This window comes from Ammodytes marinus, assembly GCF_949987685.1.
Source record: "Ammodytes marinus genome assembly, chromosome: 6".
NCBI lineage: Eukaryota > Metazoa > Chordata > Actinopteri > Uranoscopiformes > Ammodytidae > Ammodytes > Ammodytes marinus.
Genome location: NC_137235.1, coordinates 27468605 through 27490817, shown reverse-complemented (window position 1 = coordinate 27490817; position 22213 = coordinate 27468605). Strand labels below are relative to the sequence as shown.

Sequence of the window (22213 nt, the reverse complement as noted above, 5' to 3'; positions counted from 1 at the left end):
CTATCTATCTATCTATCTATCTATCTATCTATCATGTGCATAAGCGTTTCAAACCTGTTGCGGTGAGCAGTAGTGAACAGTCGTGTCCGTTCAGGTACTCCATGGCTGTGATGCGAGTGTACCGCGGGTTTCCGTTGTAGAAGTAGTCCAGCCGCTCGCCCTTCTCCCAGTCCCAGAAACTATGGCACACACACACACACACACACACACACACACACACACACACACACACACACACACACACACACACACACACACACACACACACACACACACACACACACACACACACACACACACACACACACACACACACACACACACACACACACACACACACACACACACACACACGTACACGTACTGTTATACTCTAATTCCAAACCATTAAACTGAAACTGAATCATGAGAGCAATTTTCTGTGAATGTGCGTTCTTGTGTCTCTGACCATATGCTGTCCTTGTCGGCCACGGCGATGCAGGTGTTGAATGGGTGGAACTTGACAACAGAAGGCACTCCCGGGTTACGGTTGATGAATATTTGATCATCCAGACGAGAGACACCTGTAACATAGTGGGGGGACAGGAGACCAATCCAGAATGGGAATGAGTAGGTGCGGATTCATAGACATTGGTTGTACTGGCGATTTCAGGCAGCAGGATGGCTTATGTTAAATCCTAAACTACAGTGTCCATATTAAAGGGATAGTTCAGAATTTTCGAAGTGGGGTATGAAGTACTTATGCATAGTAAGTCTGTTATCCTATGGGATGACGATCAGCGCAGTCACTATAATATATATATACAGTATATAAGGAGCTTAGGGGAGACGTCACTGTAGCAGAAGTCAGCATTGTACTGTTGCAGTGGAGGCCAGCAGAATTTCATTTTTCTCCCCACCACATATATAAATGCTTACGTAATAAATATCTGTTCAATTGTATGTAAAGAAAAGGATTGTTTCACTGCTTTAGTTTGCCGCCGGTACAGGCTGCCTTCTGCTACAGCGAAGTGACAACCAGACTCCTTATCGTGACTGCGCTGACCCCCATAAGTACCTCATACAACCCCACTTCAATAATACTGAATTATCCCTTTAATGGTAATCAAGGAACATGTCACCCAGTCCAACAGTGTGGCTCACTGATGTGTGTTGGTGGACAACAATGGACTTTAGTCTTTCATGTGATTTTCTATCTGCCATTTTACTATAGTGTCCCAATTCTGTATGGGGACATTTATTCACTATAACGTGCCGTATACAAAACTAGCCCATTGCATGCTAACAATCCCACAATGCAATTGTGCTGCATTTTATAGATGTGAAAATGACCGTTGGGTGACTCCACACCTCTCAGAGATGATGCAAATGATGATATTAGAAAGAACCCGAAATCTCAATACAGTCCTCACCATTTAGCAAACTACTGAGTGTGTACTATATAGGGACAAGTTAATGAGAGAGCAAGGGTTCAGACTACAGATAAAAGTACGCAATAAAAAATGTATTCGCACATTTTTAAATACACACGCTGTAAGAGAGCTGTAATTTAAGCTCAAAGTGCTGTAATTGAAGATGGCTTATTTAATGGATGCTCTGAGAATTTGTTGTTTAAAGAGTATTCTCTACATTCAGATGGAAATGTGATCGTGTCAGCGGGGAAATTAAGAATTCGTAACGGAGGGAGGCAGGAGAACACCATTACTGGTATAATATAACAATTAGTGGGAAAAGCAAATGCAAGAAAAAACAAGATAACAGAGGACAGGCTATTGTGCTGGAGATTCAGAGTAGAAAAACATGTCTCGTTTGTTGTATCCCTCTGGCAGATTCATGGGAGTTTTAATACTGTGCCAGCATTAGCAGCGGTACCATATGTTGTCATGGCAACGGCTCAGATTGGCTTTACCAGTCCCCTGTCCTTGGCTACCTGAGTGCACTCTCGAGACAGTCCATAATGAGATGAAGAAGAATGGGGGGCAAAAAAAAAAAATCCAACGTGACTCCATAGCAGATGCAGCCGAGTTGGTTAAAAATGCATTTGGAGGGGGAAAAAAAGTAGACAGACAGAAGCTGAGCACGATCACCAACATTGTTTTGCTACTACATTGTTTGGTGCTGTGTGTTTGGTTTGCATTGGTGGACGGCAGCTATTGTATGACTGCATGATGCCAACACCCTTATACATACATTTCTATCCTTCATACTAGATTATTGTAATGTCCTTTAATCTGGTCCTCCAAGTTTCTTTATAGACAATTCAACCACTTAACACCGATCTCTTCAATGGTTACCAGTGCAAGCTAAAGCTTATACGGCCTTGCTTGTATGGTCTCGCACCATACTTCGCTCTTTCAATGCGGTTCTCCTGGTGATTCCCTCAGTTAACAAATACATCAGTTGTCTTCAGAGTATTTCCTTGACCTACCATTACTAAATTGAGGATGCAAATTATGTTGAAATCTTAAAATCGTGACTGAAAATCTACCTCTACTCAGTTAAGTACAGCTCACCATAGCATTTGGCCTTTTAACATTGATGTTATAATGTGGTTACGTTGTTTGACATATTTTATGTTATTTGCTTGCTATAAGCCTAAATATTGGTGTTTTTAATATGGGTGTTTAAAAAAGAATTAAAGAACTATGCTGCATGGTGATTCTGCACTTAAATAAAGATTGATTGATCATTTGATTGAGATCAAGAAGAAGGGAAACTCCATGTCAAATCAGGTTAACAGGCTAAAATATGTCTCTAGCTTTCCTGCTTCCTTCTCTGTCCTCAGTCTTCCTCTCCCTCCCTCCATCCCTCCCTCACTCTGTTTCCTCTGTGCAGAGAACAGACTGAATGAGGGCAACCCTACTACTACTTTTTTCTTCCCAAAACTGAGTATAGAGGGGGTTTCATTGATTTAGTGTAGCGTTAGAAAGAGAGAGAGAGGAATGTGAATGAGCTGATGCTCTGACGCCGATCGCCTCGTGACTCTTTGATCATGTATGTGTGTGTGTGTGCGTGTGTGTTTGTGTTTGTGCGTAGAGGGGGCTACCATTGACGTTGTTAGTAATTCTGTTTGAGGAAGCTCTGACTTCACTTGAGGAGTCTGTCTGTGCGCATGCTGGCAACCCAGGCTTTTCAATGTGTAGGAGTGTTTCTAGGTTTGTGTGTGTGTTTGATTGGTGTGTCGTGACTTTTTTTATTTATATTTTGGCATTTTCAAGCTTTATTAGATAGTACAGAGTTGAAATGGGGATACAGAGAGAGAGGGGGGGATGACCTGCAGTAAAGGCCCACGGGCTGGATTTGAACCCGCGACCACTGCAACGAAGGCCAGAGCCAATATGGTACACGCTCTATCCACTACGCCACCGGAGCGCCCCATCGTGACTCATTTTTGATTATGGATTGATTTTTAATCAAGCCTCTCTCCTCTCTGCAAAACATCTGCTCACTCATTAACCAGGTGAAACAAAGCTGGGCCATCTGCACCTGTGGCTGGATATCACCCAGATGATGCCCTTATCAAGGCTCTAAAGAGGGTTCAACTAAACATGATTCAGGCTAAATGACATCCTCTCATCTTAAACTGATCAACCTGGGTCCCTCAAGGTGGGGCGACGACCCCCGGAGTATCCCTATTCACATTACACTTAGTCATTTAATCCACTGTTAATAAAGAAAATACGGATTTGTGTAGCTTATAATGTTTTATGTATTTCTAGTTCTCATACATTTTAGAATTTTACCGATTTGTTGGATGTATGATACGGTATCACTGCCCAACTCTAGTGTGTGTGTGTGTGTGTGTGTGTGTGTGTGTGTCACTAACCTTTTTGAGTGATGCCTCGGCTCTGCCTTCTCACCCGAGTGTTTCTCAGGAACCTCCACTGCCGCTCCATCCTCACCTGACTCTCCAGGTCGTGCTCCTCTGGGATCTGAAAAAGTAAATTTAAAAAAAAAACAACAGAAGGAGAGTGAGAGAGATATGCTAATCAATTAAATTCAATACAAAAGGGGCATTATTGGCTTGAAAGTTTCCATAATAATGTTGCCAAAGCATCACAATACAATTTGGACGGTACACAATACACGCTTATATCAACATTAACACAACATTAACAAATCACTCTTGAATTTGAGGAAAGAGCATGTGGGATTTAAACATAGTGAACACAGGAAAACAGTGAAAGCATGAGATAAACACAATTGTTTCTCTCCCCGACACACCTGTTTCAAACTGGGTTTTCTAATTCAGAATGCAAACAGAAGAACACACAGAGCTTGTTTGAACGTACTGCGTGTGATTCAGCTGCTGCTGCCCCTCCAAGGTATTTCTGTGGGAAATTTCTTGCATTGAGGGACAGGAACAGTGTGTGATAAAGAATGGAACAGTGAATAATAGAGTTTTCTTTTCTGCAGGATATGAGAATGAATGAAATAAAAGAAGAGAAAATTGGATTATATCCCACATGAGAGCAGAGCTGCTGTACACGTGTCTACTGCTATAGGCCTGGTTGCCATATATGGTCAACGAGCATCCAGGTTGTAACGGAGGCAAGGTCACTGTGCTTGACTGTTGTTTGCCAAACTAGCAATAGACCCAGCCAGTAACTCCTGCTAAAAATCATAAAAATACATTTTTATGTATGGATCAAGCAAATGAGATACAAGGTTGTAAGTAGTTATAGACTTCTTGGTGAGATTTTCCTCATTTGAATGGAGGTTCTAAGGATAGAGGCTATGGCCCGACTCTAGCTTAATACTAAACACACACAGACAGAAGATTGATATCCATCTCATCTAATACCAAAAGAAAAGCAAATGAGCTTGTTTCTCAAAATGTTCAGCTATCCCTTTAAGACACAGTTTGTTCTCAGACTGCACCATTTAGCAAATTGAAAATCTAAAAGTTTTTCGTCACTTTCCTCAACACATTGCAGGCCAGGACTACTTTCCCCAGCTACAATGTTAAATGAAGCTCATGAGCTTACTCAGATAACGAGTTGAGGTGTCAAATTCACTTTGTGCAATGCAATCACGTCTGATCACATCTGCTGAGCAGAGGGACAATATGAAAAGTATTAGCTTCAATCAGTCTTATGTAACACAATGGCCCACACAGATTGTGTTCCCGCTTTATTTTAATGGAACAGAATGACTCCCACAATTAACATGACATTTAATATGCGGCCTGTAATATAAAGCTGATTTATATATTAATTTTTTCGGTATAAAGTCTGAAAGTCCCACATTTAAAACTTTAATTTGCTGTTATTCTACATTTTGTATGGATAAATAAACAATCAACAGAAAAACTGTAATAATGTGTGTTTTCAAGAGCTGGTTCCCAGTGTGTGCTTATTAAGCACATTTCAACAGCGAGGCATCCCACGCCCACTGAATGCTAAACAGCCTGACATTCACACAAACACACACATTAACAAATATGCACACACCCACACACAGCTACATTGTCATGTAACTATACTACTACTGTGTGAAATCAATATTCCTGTAATGTCCTCCCCATTTGTATGTTGCTTTAAAGGCACTACGAGTAAGATGGCACGTTGGCGTCCCCTTTGGACAAAAGCGGTAGTATTTTTACGACGCCCGCTGTCGCAAATGCTCGTGCCAGGCGCGTGAGCGTGGACTGAGAAGGGCGCAATATAGTGCATGTTCGTGTGTTGAAAGTGTGAGGACTCTTTTCGGCTCCGTGAGAGTGGTTTTGACACTGCATCAACTAATGCCAGTCAGTACACACACCTGCTTGCAATGAGTTGATTCAGCAGCGTCACCTAACTACTCTCTCTCTCACGGAGCTGTGTCCTCACAGAAAGCGAATGAATGAGAGACGGCAGTTAGTAGACTATGGATCACGATGAGGTAATGTGTTTGTGTTGTTGATGTAAATAATGACTATTTCAGATAATGGTTATCTGATGATGGTGAAGCAAAGCAAACTTTGTGTTAGTACCAACCGCTCATTCATTTAGCAGTCTAGTTTCGCTCTCGTGAAATTGTATACACGTTGCTTGGCAACGTCCTCCCGCCCGCCTATCACTCACTCTCCCTTTTCGCTTTTCTTCATTGCATTCTCTTTTTTTTCTTTGATGGTTCAGCCCCGTTATCAGTCATTTATGACGACAAATAACTGTCTCAAACAAGGCTCCCGCTCCCCTTCCCTCACCTGGAGGGATAGGCTTCTCAAATCGCGTTGCAGCGCCACACTGAAATCTGCAACCAATACGGATATGTGACCATAGAGCCTGCACGAGCGAACCGAAAATCGGACTGGGTGTGCGACCAGACCAAAAGCAGTAATAAAAACTATATAAAAACGTCTTTCTTTGCACTGATGGTCTCGTTTGCTGTTAAAGGTAATTTATGATTATCAGAGGAAACATGAGGTTGTTTAAAAGATATTTAAATGTTACTCGTATCCGCTTTAAGGGAAACACAACACCTCTGATGGGAACTTATCATAAATATATGACATATTTGTGTATGCCATGGTGTGTAAATTGCGTGTGTTTCTGTGGGTGTGTAGTCATGTCAGACCTGTCTGTTTATCACGTTGTGTCTCTAGGGCATTAAGAATCCTTAGAGGAGATTTAGCAGGCAGACTGAGGCTGATGTATTCCCACAGCTCTGTGTGTGTGTGTGTGTGTGTGTGTGTGTGTGTGTGTGTGTGTCAAGGTAAGAGGATACTGTTGTTTCCAGGATGGTGGTCCTGCACGGTGCACAGTGTCAGCTGCTAATGTAACGCATAATGAGACCCTGAGGTAAAAATTGTATGTTGTTTGTGTGAGCTTGAGACATTAATTCTCCACTACATACAGTGGATAAAATAAAATCACTGGTGTAATATATTGGCAAAATGTGAACATGAGGCCCAAACATTAAGAGTGTGATTTTTGACCCCCCCCCCATTCCTTAACAATTAACATTAATATGGAGCTATAATATCCTGCATTCCTCTGACAATGTTTTCTGCAAGATCAAGCAACTTGAATTAAGCCAAAACAGCATTAGCGAGGTTGGAAACTACTGTGTTTGTATGTACATTTCATTGTCATGTATGTCATTTCTAACTTCTTGCTAACAACTCACTGGTTTCAAGTTGCGCCATTAACCCTGAAGAAATTTCTTGACCAGCACAGACTTTAGTAATGTGAAAATGTGTTGTTGCTAGCATGCGCAATTACGTGGTAGACAGTAAGTCATTGTAGCATAATCACAATATGTTATATAACTTTCCCAAAATGACAATGTTATTAAGAGGCCAGGAGATATAATAAGGACACAGTGAAGCGAAAAATAAATGTTCCCAATTGTGTCCCCGAGTTAATTTTTCATGTATTCGCTGTAGGATGCTGCAGCATTCTAAATATGTGTCACGGCATTAGGGGAGAACGGGGTAAGTAGGCACACTTTTTACTCTAGTGAGAATTGCTCATCACCACAACATCTGTCAATAGCCATTCCTACATTAAATTGAAGCTTAAGGTGTTGGCTAGAAATGTGTGTCTCTCTTTTTTTCCAACTTATTGTAATGAAGAAGTAATTTACCATCAAAGACACTCTGACACATTGTGACAACCAACCCCATCAAGGGGTCGGTTGTCACACACTATGGGGTTGTTTGTCACAATGTTATCTTAATGGGAAAAATCTTAAAAAGAAGGCAAGGAGGCAGAACCAAATTTGAATGTTTAATTGCATTGTCAAGTTGACAAATAGGCCTACATAACGTTCTGTAGCCTTGGCAGCTGGTCTAGTTTGGGATGCACTGGGTTGTTTTGATTTTGTTGCCCTTTTTTCTTTTGCTTGCTAGCTGCCTTTTCCTGCTCTATTCTTTCCTTCTCTGGGGTGTCAGTGAGGATACAGCTTGACAATTTCTTTCGTTATTGGGTTCCTTTTCTGGCTGCAGCCTTGAGATAACATGTGACAACCAACCCCCCAAAAAATTTGACGACCAACCCCAACTTGAATTTCTTGCTAGCATCAAGGCCAACAACCATCTGACAACTAATTAGCTTGCTAACCACAATCTAAACTATAGTTTACCCTTCACACTTTCTGAGGGTAACAAGTGTTTTGTTATAAACCCATTGTGTAAAAGCCTAGAAGAAAAATACTGAGAAGCAAAATATTTTGAATTTGACATGAAAAACACAAAACATCCTCTCACCTGAAATGCAGCTGTCTTCCTCCAAGGAAGTCTATGTATGTGACCTCTGATCCCAATTCTGGACCTTTTTTATATCAACATTTCAGAGCTAGCGCGCTCTGGTGGCGAGATATAACGAATGTGACATCCAACCCATGTGACAAATTACCCCGTTCTCCCCTATACATTATAATAACACAACTTTTTATTTTCCTATTAAACGTACCAATATTTTAGATTATTTGAATCTGTATTGGTGTATATGTCTGCAAGTAAAGTATCACCACTATATAGTTTGTAAGTGCTAGTGTTCTTATTTATACATTTCCCATCCTCCTCCTGATCTAACAGTATGGTCTTGTATCTGTACTGGGGATGAGTAGTAAACAACTCTGTGCTTCTGTTTCCACGGGGCAGTATAAGCACTGTGACTGCCTCTCGCCTGGCTGCGCCTCACGTTGCGTCATTTGCATAATATTGAGCTTTTCTCCACTTTTCCCTCCTATAGTGCCGCTGGGCACCTTTTAAATCTCTGTAGCTCAGCGGGGTAATAATGATATTATGGGTCCTTTTTGTGACATGTATTTTAAAGTCTTCACAGTTAATAAACAGTGTTAAACAACATTCCATCAGTGTAATGTCAGATGTGTGGAGTCGACCACAGTTAATATAACTAATTTTATTTTCTTCTTCAAGTGATGTATAGGCAGGCTGTTGTATACTAACGGGACAAGAGCATGTGTAGTGCTGCACACAAACACACACGCCCGCACTTTTCAGTTTTTTTCCTGCAATGCTAGGGAGCTTAACACGGTAAAGCCACAAACAGGAAGGGGCCATTTTTGTCCTAAAACGGTGGGCATCTTTACACCAGCTATCTACATCCTGTAAGCCAGACATGGTGTGGATACGCTTTCTCTGTGAAACACACATTTTGCTTTCATGGTGCTGACACAGTGATATGATAACCTGCGTGCAGACAATGAGGTGTACTCACTCACACACACACACACACACACACATTTGTAATAAAGTGGAGTTTTATGGCAGCACTCAAATTTTGCCAACACAGCGTTCTATGGCAAAAAAAAGAAGCTCTCTTAATCCTCTTCCTTCTCTTCTGCCTGCTCTTTCACTCACTCTTTCCATCCAATCAGCTCTCTGCTTCTTCTCATCACCTCTTGTTGACACGTCTTTCTTCGTCTTCCTTTTCACCCTGTTCTTCTTCACTTCAATTTTAACTCCTCTCTTCCCCCTATTCCTCACACACTCTCCTTCCACCAAGCTCTGCCCCTTGGTGTCTTCTCTCTCTTTTCAAATATTTTATTTTCATCATCTCTTGCTTTCTCTATTTGGTGCGCCCTCTCTCATCTATGGAATGAAATCAGTATCAATATTAATGAATGCACAGAGAAGGATTCACACTTGTATTTTGTGATTTATATATAAATGACTCTCTTCTCACAAATACATTTCAGTGCACACACAAATGAAAACCGTCATATATAAATGTAAAATAAATCCATCTATAAGAAAAACGTTTCACAAACACATTTCCGATCCACACACAAATGAGTATTGTTTTAAATAAATGTTATATAAATCCATAAATATATTAATTTAAAAAAGATTTGCAATTTTCATCAAAAATGTGTTTGGATGTTGTTACATTTATATACAAACTGTTACATTTGAATTTACAAAATGCTTTTAATTTGTGAACTTCCTTGCATTCATGTGTGAATTGGTCTGTATTTGTGTGTGGAATTTTGAGACTCCCCTGAGGTCGCTGGTTTCACAAATGTGTTTTTTTCAACCAGGAACTACCTTTAGCCAATCGGATGTCTTCCTCGTTTTTAGCCAATCACATGAGCGCAGTCTCACAAAGGTCCGTTTACGCCCAGAGACAGAGGACGGTACGGCACGACTGAATGAGCTCAACCTCAATGCATTATTTTTAAAACTGCCGTGGAGTTGTTTTGCCGCAGTGGACCACGTTTTTGGTGAATCATAAACGAGTCACCAAAAATTTCAGCATTTGCAGCGTCCATTTCTCCAAAGAAGAGTTTAGTAACTTTGGCTAGAAGGCTGCTGGCTTTGCAGAGCAGCTATGTCTAGCTGATACCTGCTGGAGCTGCCTTTCTTTACTTACTACCGACCCTGTGCTGATTGCCGATCATGTAAGTCACTTATCAGCTTAGCTGTACATTACATTTTACTGTCTCATTAGCTTTAGTTATGCTACTACAGTGTATTTCACTTGTGTGTGTTGCTAACATTTAGCCCTAGGCCCAGTGTTTGAAGCTAACGTAGCTAACGTTGTTATCATAGTAGCCTACTACCAAATGTTTATTTTTAGCAGGTCATGCTAGCTACCTTGATGACAATCACACAAAATATAGCCACTGAATTAAGAATTATATTATACCCTAACAGAATATCTCTGTATTACAGCATTACAGCCAGCCTATGCCAGAGTGAATGCTAGTGTTGAGGGCTAATGCGACATTGAGCCTGAACCTCTCATCTCAACCCGGGACCCTGGAAGACAGACGATGTGACCTACACATGCAGTAGTTAAAGAACCATGGAGACGAAAAGGAACAGAGGTATGATGAAGAATCTACTCATGCTAATGTAGTTAAAGATATCCTAAACAGCATAGAACTCTCTGTATATTATATTTGATTGTTTCACTTAATAAGCTTATTAGGTGAACAAGCAGACTGCATTTATTCTTCTCATAAGGACTGTTTTCTTCAGTGTCATCATTGTAAATATATTCAATTTCTTCTTAAAAGCAGAAACAAGGTTTTACTCAAAGACATCTTGAAGCTCAGCCCACTGTACCAGACCTCCAACTTGGAAGTCATCAAGGTGTTGTCCAGGAGTGTCCTCTGGTTGCCTCATTTTCATACTTTGGATGCAGATCAGGTACTTATGAATACATATGCTAATCTTATAGTGTATGTACAATAAACAATTAACAAACAACATATTGTACTTGCAGGTGTTCCCGTGGAGAGTCCCAGACGACGACAGTAACTATTTGAAATTGTATGTTGCAGTTTGTAACATTGGTGTGCAGTAAATAATAAATGTATTATACCTCTCAAATCTCTTTATCTATATTCTGTGATGGCTTACCTTGGCTGAAGGAGCATAAACTAAATTACTTTTACTATGAAAAACATTGTTGCTGTACCAGTGCATGTCCCTGTACAATAATACTTTCTCCAGGTCAGGAACGAGGTGCTTCAGGAGCCTCCAAAGTGCAGGACGCTTCTTCAAGGCCTTGAACCAAATGTTTCTCAACCCTTATGCCTTAGAAGCTGCTCTACAGGGCACATTATGGAACCCTGCCTTTGAGAGGGAAAGCAGCTTACTAGATAACTCAATATCCATCATTCTTCAATAATACTGTATCTACTATTTGAAAATGCTTCATCATTTATTACACTTCAATTATATTATAATTAAAATAATTATTTGAAAATGCATAAATACACATGCACACAGCGTTGAATGAAAATATGTGAGGCTTTATTTAAAGAGTTTGAAGTCAGTAGGTCTTTGAGCAGGACACTTCCACAAAAACACTTTGTCCTTTCTCGTCCAGTTCTTGATAACTGCAAAACAAAAGCACAGTGACAGAAAATAGGTAAAGGTTTGCTTATGGTTAACACACACAGGCCTGGCTAACTGTTGTCAAATGATCTACAGTGGGTTGCAAAAGTATTCATACCACTTGAACTTATTTTACAAGCCACACTTTTCATTTTTTTTTATTTATTTAAATATAAATATAAATTATAAGCAATGCTGTGTTGGTTTATTACATGAAATCCCAATAAAATAAATGTACGTGTGATTTATCCATGTGGAAAGGTCTAAGGGGTATGCATAGTTTTGTGAGATTGTGAAGATGCACTTCGAGATGTCTTTGAGTAAAACCTTGTTTCTGCTTTTAAGAAGAAATTGAATATATTTACAATGATGACACTGAAGAAAACAGTCCTTATGAGAAGAATAAATGCAGTCTGCTTGTTCACCTAAAAAGCTTATTAAGTGAAACAATCAAATATAATATACAGAGAGTTCTATGCAGTTTAGGATATCTTTAACTACATTAGCATGAGTAGATTCTTCATCATACCTCTGTTCCTTTTCGTCTCCATGGTTCTTTAACTACTGCAGGTGTAGGTCACATCGTCTGTCTTCCAGGGTCCCGGGTTGAGATGAGAGGTTCAGGCTCAATGTTGCATTAGCCCTCAACACTAGCATTCACTCTGGCATAGGCTGGCTGTAATACAGAGATATTCTGTTAGGGTATAATACAATTCTTAATTCAGTGGCTATATTTTGTGTGATTGTCATCAAGGTAGCTAGCATGACCTGCTAAAAATAAACATTCGGTAGTAGGCTACTATGATAACAACGTTAGCTACGTTAGCTTCAAACACTGGGCCTAGGGCTAAATGTTAGCAACACACACAAGTGAAATACACTGTAGTAGCATAACTAAAGCTAATGAGACAGTAAAATGTAATGTACAGCTAAGCTGATAAGTGACTTACATGATCGGCAATCAGCACAGGGTCGGTAGTAAGTAAAGAAAGGCAGCTCCAGCAGGTATCAGCTAGACATAGCTGCTCTGCAAAGCCAGCAGCCTTCTAGCCAAAGTTACTAAACTCTTCTTTGGAGAAATGGACGCTGCAAATGCTGGAATTTTTGGTGACTCGTTTATGATTCACCAAAAACGTGGTCCACTGCGGCTAAACAACTCCACAGCAGTTTTAAAAATAATGCATTGAGGTTGAGCTCATTCAGTCGTGCCGTACCGTCCTCTGTCTCTGGGCGTAAACGGACCCTTGTGAGACTGCGCTCATGTGATTGGCTAAAAACGAGGAAGACATCCGATTGGCTAAAGGTAGTTCCTGGTTGAAAAAAACACATTTGTGAAACCAGCGACCTCAGGGGAGTCTCAAAATTCCACACACAAATACAGACCAATTCACACATGAATGCAAGGAAGTTCACAAATTAAAAGCATTTTGTAAATTCAAATGTAACAGTTTGTATATAAATGTAACAACATCCAAACACATTTTTGATGAAAATTGCAAATCTTTTTTAAATTAATATATTTATGGATTTATATAACATTTATTTAAAACAATACACATTTGTGTGTGGATCGGAAATGTGTTTGTGAAACGTTTTTCTTATAAATGGATTTATTTTACATTTATATATGACGGTTTTCATTTGTGTGTGCACTGAAATGTATTTGTGAGAAGAGAGTCATTTATATATAAATCACAAAATACAAGTGTGAATCATTCTCTGTGCATTCATTAATATTGATACTGATTTCATTCCATACTCATCTTTCTATTTTGTTTTGCCTCAAATCTCTGTGCCTTGTAAATAATTTATTCGACTAAAATCTACTTTTCTCTTCACTCTCTCTCTCTCTCTCTGTATCAGCCACTTTCTCCGTCACGCACACAGAAATTTCTCATATTTTTCTTACTAACTTTTTCTTCCCAAACTCTCAAACACTATCTATATTCTCCTCCATGTCACCCTCGAACTTCCACTTTTAAATAACGTCTTCCTTGAAGCCTTTGTAAGAATGCATGACAGAGATGCACTTATGGCACCACGTCCAATACATATTTAAACGTGAAAATGAAAATATACCCATAACATCAGTACATCTTTGTTGCTTGTTGTGGCAACCACTTTATACGTGCTGTTCAAACACAAGATAGCTAAACGGAAGAATAATAAAACAGGTCTTTCAATAATTGATTTAAAAGAGGGTTACAGATGGATGAGGTATCTTTCTTTTCTCATTCAGTAATGTGTTACCTAGCAATCTATCAAAGGCCTTAAAATGATCACTGACTTTGTGGCTTATTATTTGATTGAAACCAACTAAATACACATTCATATAAAGGGACTGTCCTGTGACTCTGGCAGGGCAGAGTAAGGGGCCAGCATTAAGGCGGTAGAAAGATGCGATGGATGGACATGCAAGAGAAGACATGCGGTGACCATACCTTCATGACAGGCTGGGCAAAATACTTGGCGCTCCAATCACACAGGCCCGTCTGGAGTGTGGGACAGATGTAGTGCCTGTGACCACCCGGCTCGTCACCGTCCTCAGATGCCTATACACACACACACATAGCACAAACATTTCAGCAATTCAAAAAAGTTAAACTGGACAAAAACATTTCTAGTTAAAGCTTGCATGTGATGATTTGTGTCTAGATCAGCCTGTGTAGGACAGAAAGGCTCATACAGTAGGAAATGTTATGTAAATTTATCTTATAATCATGTGTTCTAATATAGTCTGCCTTATATTCTGTGTCTACATTGTATTGGATGCATATAAAAAGGTGAGACCCAGATACGCTGAGCGAATGGGAGTCTGGAATGTCAGCCTAATTGAAGGAGGATTAAGCTAATGGTTGCATAGTTTATGAGAGGTAATCAAATTGCCGGGAGAAGAACAACTCAAAGATGTTAGGAAGAGCTGAAGGGGTTAAAGGTCATATATATATCAGGTGAGTATCTTCTTTGTGTTACTGTTCCAAAAAAGACAAACTTGTTAAATGAATGATTTATCTATACATTTCTCAAGGGAATTCAAATTTCCGCCACACATTTGGCGACGAGGACGGGATTTGACGTGTGACCCGCACTCCCAGGAGAACAAGACACCAGTTAATCGATAGGAGGATTCCTCCCTGAGGCATCCAATACGGTATTTCGGGATAGACGTACACCAAAAAATATAGAGACAATGAGTTGATTTAGTTATTGGAAAACCGGTGAAATCTCACATACTGTAAGTACTTGCACACAGATCTGTCTTGGTTACATTGTAGTCATCTCAGAAGGAAGGGTTAAGATTCAGAGTAAACTGAAATCTGAAGGAGACAGTAAACCAAAGATCCTTAAAGATGAAGTGCACCTTCCCTTATGCATCAAACTTGGATTTGCAACAAGCAGAAGCCTTAGTTTAAATCAATTGGAACAATTAAAGACATGTGTGGCTACAGAAGAACAGAGATCCGCAGAAAAGCATGCACCTTAGTCCAAAAGGAAATGGAGAGATAAGCCTTTATAGGCGAACTGGAAGGCACATTGGATGTGGAGCGAGGAGGCGGAGTTAAGGGAAGGAAGAAGAATTGAGATAGAAGTTCCGGCTAAAGAAAAGGAAGATAAGAAACAAGATGAAGCTGAAAAATCCACATCAAGGAATTGGTTCCGGCAGCTTGATCCCGAACTAGACTTTGCTTCACCACCCTAGACTTTTCAAGTCGCTGATGACAGCCTACGACAAAGCCGAGACAGAGCAAGCAACGATCGCCTCAGCCCCTTCCACAACGCAAGGTCACGAGCCATGGCAGGAAAAGAAAAGGTGACATTCTGACACGCAGTGCTACGAAGCAAGATGACGTGGACTGACAGCAACGAACAAAACTCCTGCTGATGATGCAAACAGCAGGTGTAAAAGGGCCTATAAGTTTCATTTGTCTGCTAAGGACATTGTTGAAGCTATAGTACACATGTGTAGCCCCAAAGAGAAGTTTGACAGATTTGAACAGTTTTTACTGTTTGTTGAAGAATATTGCTCAACCATGACAACACAAGATTGTTATAACAGGCAAATGCGTGAGCAAGGCAGAGGATGTGAAGAAAGATAATACGTAAAGATGGTTATTGCAACTTAACAAAAGTTAATTATGACAATTGGTAAGATTAAATAGTTTTTATTGTGGATTGAGGTGCAACTATTTCTGATTTAAAATCATTTGCACTGTCTAAGTTCCCAAAGACAAGTGGAAGATATTGTAAAACTGTTGGTGCTGGTGTATTTCCTAAGCCTGGCGAAACCAGCATGACCTTGCGCGTTCTTCACATTTGTTTCACTCCCGCAGATCAGTCTGGACTTTCTCCAATCTCTGTAGGGAGGAGTCTGGTCAAAAAATTACCAGGCCAATCAGGACCCACGTTCAGACCTAACGATTGTCCCATTAAGCGTAGGGCAGCTTCTGATTGGTTTGTGTAGGTGTCAATCTACCCTTGTGAGATCAACCATATCTAATGAGATTATTCACCGATCCATGTTGACTTCAAAGACTACAAGAACCAATCAACCAATTGTTATCGGACCATTGTCCTGTTAATCTTATGGGATGTGATCTGATGATTCATTTAGACATTGCTCTGACATCACATCCCGACGGCGTAATGTTAATTGCCAGCTTTTGTATAAATGGTGTTGCACAGCTTTGAGCCACATACGTCATGTCATTTGCAGATGTACATTCAAAGTCAGCTGCAGACCTATTGACCTAATATCCCAGCATTCAACCTTTGGGACCGCTTGGTACCACAACGAAAGGGAGACAAAAATTGGTGCAGCACGGTTGGCTTATTTTGGTTTCTTTCCAACGGTTGACAGTGGAAAACGCAAATAATTCAGAAACTATTACTGTTATGGTTGAACGCACTGTTGAGCTTGTTCTTTTGAAGTTTAAAGCGCATCCATTGGTTTTACACTCTTCACCTGTTGTCATGTCTGTACTATCTGAGTTGTCCCCCAGAGTTATGGGCTAGTCGCTAATAAGACGTTGCTACACGGCTTGTCACAAATGGTATGTTCTTAAAAGGAAGCAGTAGATGGTATCAGGTCGGTTTTCCATCCTGAAGGCAGGAATCATCATCCCATATTTTGAATCACCTGTTAGAACTGAAATGTTCCTGTTAAAAAAAATTCTAAATGAAAGTGAACCAATAGAGTGCTATTTCGTCCAAGACTTACACGCAGTCAAAGACAAAAAAACGCCATGTGTTTAATTACATTGGGCGTGACAAACTTTGTTGATTTGGCTTATGTGTATTTTTTTTCTCTCCCTATGGTCACCCAGACAGTCAATTTTGGGTTGCTTTATCATTTGAAGAGAAAGGTTACAGTTGGATGTTGGTCCCAAAGCTGTGAAATGGATTTCTGATCTACTCTGAATTCTTCTTATCAAATATAACAAAAGACAAACTTGTTATATAAATGATTTATTTGTTAATATTCTGAAGGGTGTTAAAAATGTCCTCCACAGGCGATCCTGTACCTGTTCAGGTCCCTTTTCAAACATCTTGCGAGTGCGGGGGAACTGGTGTGAGTGGGGAGCCTGTCCTCCCAATGTGGGGGTGTACGGAGACCGTGTGGCCGGCTGATCTCTGGTAGGGGGTTTGGGCACCTCATTGGTCAGACTGGAGCTGCTGGTGCTGGGCATGGGAGGAGACCCACTGGAGGAACAGAGAAGATTAAATGATGAGGACATCGCTTATGCCTTTTATTCTCTAAAGAAACAGGTAAAAGGCTCCACTCAATTGGCATGATCTCACACAGAAAGCCTAATTTAAATAGTTAACACTAAGTCTCTTATCTTACAAATCATATCATGTTCAGTTTGACATTAAGGATTTAGTATGATAATTTTGTCTCGTTACTCTTGTCTTTTACTGTAGCTTATTCTTCAGCAAAAATTACAGACTATTTTCTGTAAATGTCATTTATTCTTACTCTGTGTGTGGCCTCTCATTTTGTTGCCTGCATCGGGCTAAGTAGTAACATTTGTCAGAACCCTCTTAGAAACAGGATTATGGCAATTTAAGGGCTTTATCCTGCAAACAATTGGTTTTCTCAGGAGTGAAAATTCTCCGGCTGAAGTTTCCTGCCGAGTTCATTAAATGAAATCGTATCTCTGTCTTTCTAGTGGGAAGGCTGCGCGAGCTGTGTGTGCATATGTTATGGGGCTTTGCTGTAATGAGTTTTTTCTGGATGTTCATGTGTGTAAGAGCTCTTCTCTCACCCGGCCTGGTGGATGTGCGTGCCTTTGCTGGTGGGGCTGGCTGGGGCCGACTGGGTGAGCGATCCGGAGTCCAGGATCCTCTGAGGGCGAGCGTTCATCGTTGCCTGCCCACAGAGAAATTATAGTGTCCTTCACACATGCTGCATTTCCCAGTCAATTACGGGGGAATACATTTGTGGCACCTCTAGTGATTCTCCCTGTTCCCACATGCAGCTCCATTCCAGAACATTCCTATCTCGCGCCTGTTTACACATGACATGGTAATGCCGGTATAGGTGATGCTAGATGTCCAGTGGGGGGCAGTAATACGCCTAGTAGCGTCTACACCGTTAAAGTCAACACAAAGAAGAAGAATTTCGATCTAGGCCAGATAAAGCTTTATGTATATCGTACAAAGTAGCTGACGGTCAATATCATCCTGTGCGGACCTAGAGGAGATCTCTAGTTTTGGTGTTAGTCCAATTTCCAGCCATTATTGAAGAATGGAGCTATACACACAAAATATGTTTGTTTTAGGGTTTAATTTCAAGGCGCTGCTGCTGTTGTGAACAAATGGCAGGTGAAATATGTCATCATCGGTGCTGCCTTTCTTCACACGTAAGGACATAATCACATGCTTTTCCCGGCAATGTTCCAGCGTTCATACACACAACAGCCTTCCCGGCATTTTCCCAGCAATGTTGCTAGGTCCTGAGCCGGGGAAATTGCCAGAGCAGATTTTCGGCTGTCATTCACACATGACCTCTTCCTGGGAAAATGCCACAACATTAATGGGAAAGGCCGCTTGTGTGAATGAGGCTTTTAAGTTGACAAAAGCCACTGAAGTTTGAGGACAGACCAGGATTATAGTAAATACATGCAAACTGTGGATAACTTTACTTGCTTTAACAGGGCCTTAAAAGTCTCACACTTTACAAAAGTTTTGCCTACATTTCCAGAACTTTATCTCGTTAAATGTTGCAGGTAATGCAACCTCTTCATCGTGAGTTGTCTAATGGATGCTCACAAGGGAAGGGTAAACTTAATAAAAGACAATAGTCACTGATGAACAGTAGACTTGTTGTTTACTCAAGCCAGGTGGAGGGAACATTCTGTGCAGTTAATCTAGTTAGCACAGGCAAACACATTACACTAGCTTGGATTTCCTTTGATTTGATATATATGCTAATTAGTAAATTGTATCTTTTGTTTGTGCGTGTGTCAGAGACCGAGAGGGACACACACACAGTCTAATAGGAGCCAGTGTTGTGGCACACACACACACACACACACACACACACACACACACACACACACACACACACACACACACACACACACACACACACACACACACACACACACACACACACACACACACACACACACACACACACACACACACACACACACACACACACACACACACACACACACACACACACACACACACACACACACACACACACCACTGCTTTTGTGATGGGGAAGATACATCTGTAACAAGGGTTATCTTCATTAAAGAGCCACAGGAAATGAAACAAAACAGCAGGGAAACACAAAGAACAGGTTTTGTATGGAAAAAAGCTCAGTCACTTATCTGAGCAGCTGAAAGATCAATATGACGGAAAAGAAATGAAGCAGAAAAGCAGGAAAACAACTTAAGGATATGCAAATGTTTGATGAATTGGAGGGTGACTGTATAAAGACGATGCTTGAGTCTATAAAAGGCAGAGGAGCACAGCAGACAACTCTTTTATATGCAGTCTATGGCAGACACCAAGCAGAAAAAAGACTTGACATTTGAGCTAGACACTGCAGCACTATAATCCTTCTGGAGCTCATTTGAGAGTAAGAAAGAGATTTAGGAAAGTGCAACTGTACTGTGGTAGAAGCTCAAACAAAAGGATCTTAGAAAAAAGAAGAAAAAGAAGAAGAAGAAAGAAAAGGAGGCAGCTAGGTGGATGAGTGATCATAAAGTCTATCCTGCTGTAAAAGGTCACAGGCTGTATTCCCTGAACAGTCAGTGTGCTTTCAATTACAACGTTGTATTTTGTCCCAAGTGTTGCAAGTCAGCAACACTTATAAATGGTGTATTTCTACCCATTAAGGGGAGAAACTGCAGGCAAAAACTCCAGGCTATTTGAGATTTTCGGCTATTTTGCTTCCATAACATATCTTCTCTCATATTAGTATATTAATTAAAACGTGGATGGATGCATAATTAGATTAGATATTGCCAAATTTGCATATTTATTATTCAACCAATTCTGAAAGAAATGAATACAAAAACACTTTTTTAATGTAAGTATTCAACTGGAAAAGGCTCATGATGATATCTAGAAGTTGAATTTGTTTAGCCTATTTACGTGCAGTGTCTCACCTAAAGGAAAGAGAATATACTCAGAAAATCAGTGAAAATGACGCAATCATGCAACATGTTCATGGATTATTTGTCGACACCTTTGCCAATCAACAAGTGGTAAACAAACATCTTGTTAACATGGGAGGCCTCACGCCTCGTCTGCTGACCAGCTTTCCAGAAAATCAGACACAACCCCTTGCATTAGCAGGAAACGGGGCTAATCGATTACCAGCTAGGAAAACAGCTTGCTCTCCTATGTTAATCGTGCCTTCCCCTTACCTACTCCATCATTAATTGGCTGGAAAGTGAGTCAGGTGAGCAAACAAGTAGGTGTACGCAGGCTTGGCCATTAGCAAGGGGCTCTGGTAGGAAAACATGCGCGGAAGCTGATGACGGGCTCAGAAAAAAAAACTGTTTAATTATTGAAGGGGCTTCTGAAATGCCGGATGGAGAAAAAGTGCATTGATGTATGATGACATGAAATTGTTGGGCTGATTGGAGGGTGGATGTGGGGCGCGGTGAGACGAGCGTCATGGGATAAGCGTGTGAGTAGACAAGATTTGTGCTGCGTCAGGTAAAGAAAGGTAAAGAAGAAGAAGAAGAAGAAGAAGAGTCAAGTCTCCGGGGGTCATAATCTCCTCTCTCACTGTGACCACGCACTTTTTTTCTTTCTTGTGGAGTAAACAAACTTCAGAGGAGCTAAAGTGGTAGAGCCTTCCCCACCGTCCATTCAAACCGTTACAGATGTTTAATTATACCTCCTTGTCTGGTGAAAACAAAGTAGATTTACATTTTTAGAAAGTTTTTTTTTAAAGTGTATTAATACTCTTTTTTTCTCCTGTGACATTACTCGTCAAACTTGAGCAGTTACAGCCAAAAGACAGGGAATAACAGGGGAAAAAAAAGGGGCCAATAACTTTCACCAGCGCAGCATTATGCATCAAGAGGAGCCCATTAAAAAAAACATTTAATGCTTTCATCATCTGAGAGGCCAATACATTTTAATAAGCTGCTGACCTTGTTCACTTTATTACAAATCAATAACATTTGACATTTAAAACCCTAATTAAAAGAGATGAATTTCCCAGTTAGGCTAATGTTAACACTTGCGCACTCAGGTTGGATGTTCTTTGATTAAGTTGTCTCTGACCAGCTCCCTGCAAGAAAGTAATTAATGTGGGCCTCCTCTACAGTAGCTCTAGATTTAGGGCATTTAAATAGTGTTTAGATTGTCTCTTCTTTTGAAACTGTTCATGCAACATAGGTAGAGCTTTGAACGTGGCTGTTCATGTTGGTGTCAGAATAATATGACATGAACGACACCAGTACCAAATGGTGTGTGCATGTACTTCTTTGCTGGCTAGACTATAATGTACTGTAGCCAAAGAGGAGTGTGTGAGATTATTTCGGTAGAGTAACATCCAGCACGAGTAAGTAGCTGAATTACATTTAAGGCATTCGAAATAAGTTAAAACTATGTCCCAGGTCTTATTATGACAAGTTCAGTTTGAAGTCAAGATGTTGAAGGCAAGTCTCAGGTTAGGGTGCGGCGGTTGCAATTTTCGCGGCCAATCCCTGAGGAATTTGTAATGAGTCTAACCTGCCGATACTGATTTTTGCTGTAAATGGAACTGAAAATGTGTTTGCTGTCTGTACGAGTGGTGGCCATCTTTGCTCAGTTGACTTCAGGTCAGCCGGAACAAAGAAAACTAAAACTACAGGAGTGCGTCGAGGTGCCACACAGACAGCGCATTGCAATAACACTTTATTATTGCAGGCCAGTATGGAGCCTAACTGCAAGAGATG

General features: G+C 40.5%; 1 protein-coding gene across 4 annotated transcripts in view; it reads right to left on the bottom strand.

Annotated features, from left to right (window-relative positions):
- rptor (regulatory associated protein of MTOR, complex 1) overlaps positions 1 to 22213 on the bottom strand; it is a 158804-nt gene that overhangs the window by 21303 nt on the left and 115288 nt on the right. For 3 of the 4 annotated variants that reach the window (XM_080029311.1, XM_080029310.1, XM_080029312.1), the window contains exons 23-28: positions 18064 to 18167; positions 17320 to 17497; positions 14239 to 14349; positions 3827 to 3932; positions 449 to 563; positions 55 to 179 (exon numbers count right to left, since the gene is read on the bottom strand). In XM_080029311.1, the coding sequence (XP_079885437.1) occupies positions 55 to 179; positions 449 to 563; positions 3827 to 3932; positions 14239 to 14349; positions 17320 to 17497; positions 18064 to 18167 (739 nt within the window). The remainder of the gene's footprint in view (positions 1 to 54; positions 180 to 448; positions 564 to 3826; positions 3933 to 14238; positions 14350 to 17319; positions 17498 to 18063; positions 18168 to 22213) is intronic. The other variant, XM_080029313.1, reaches the window with a different exon arrangement.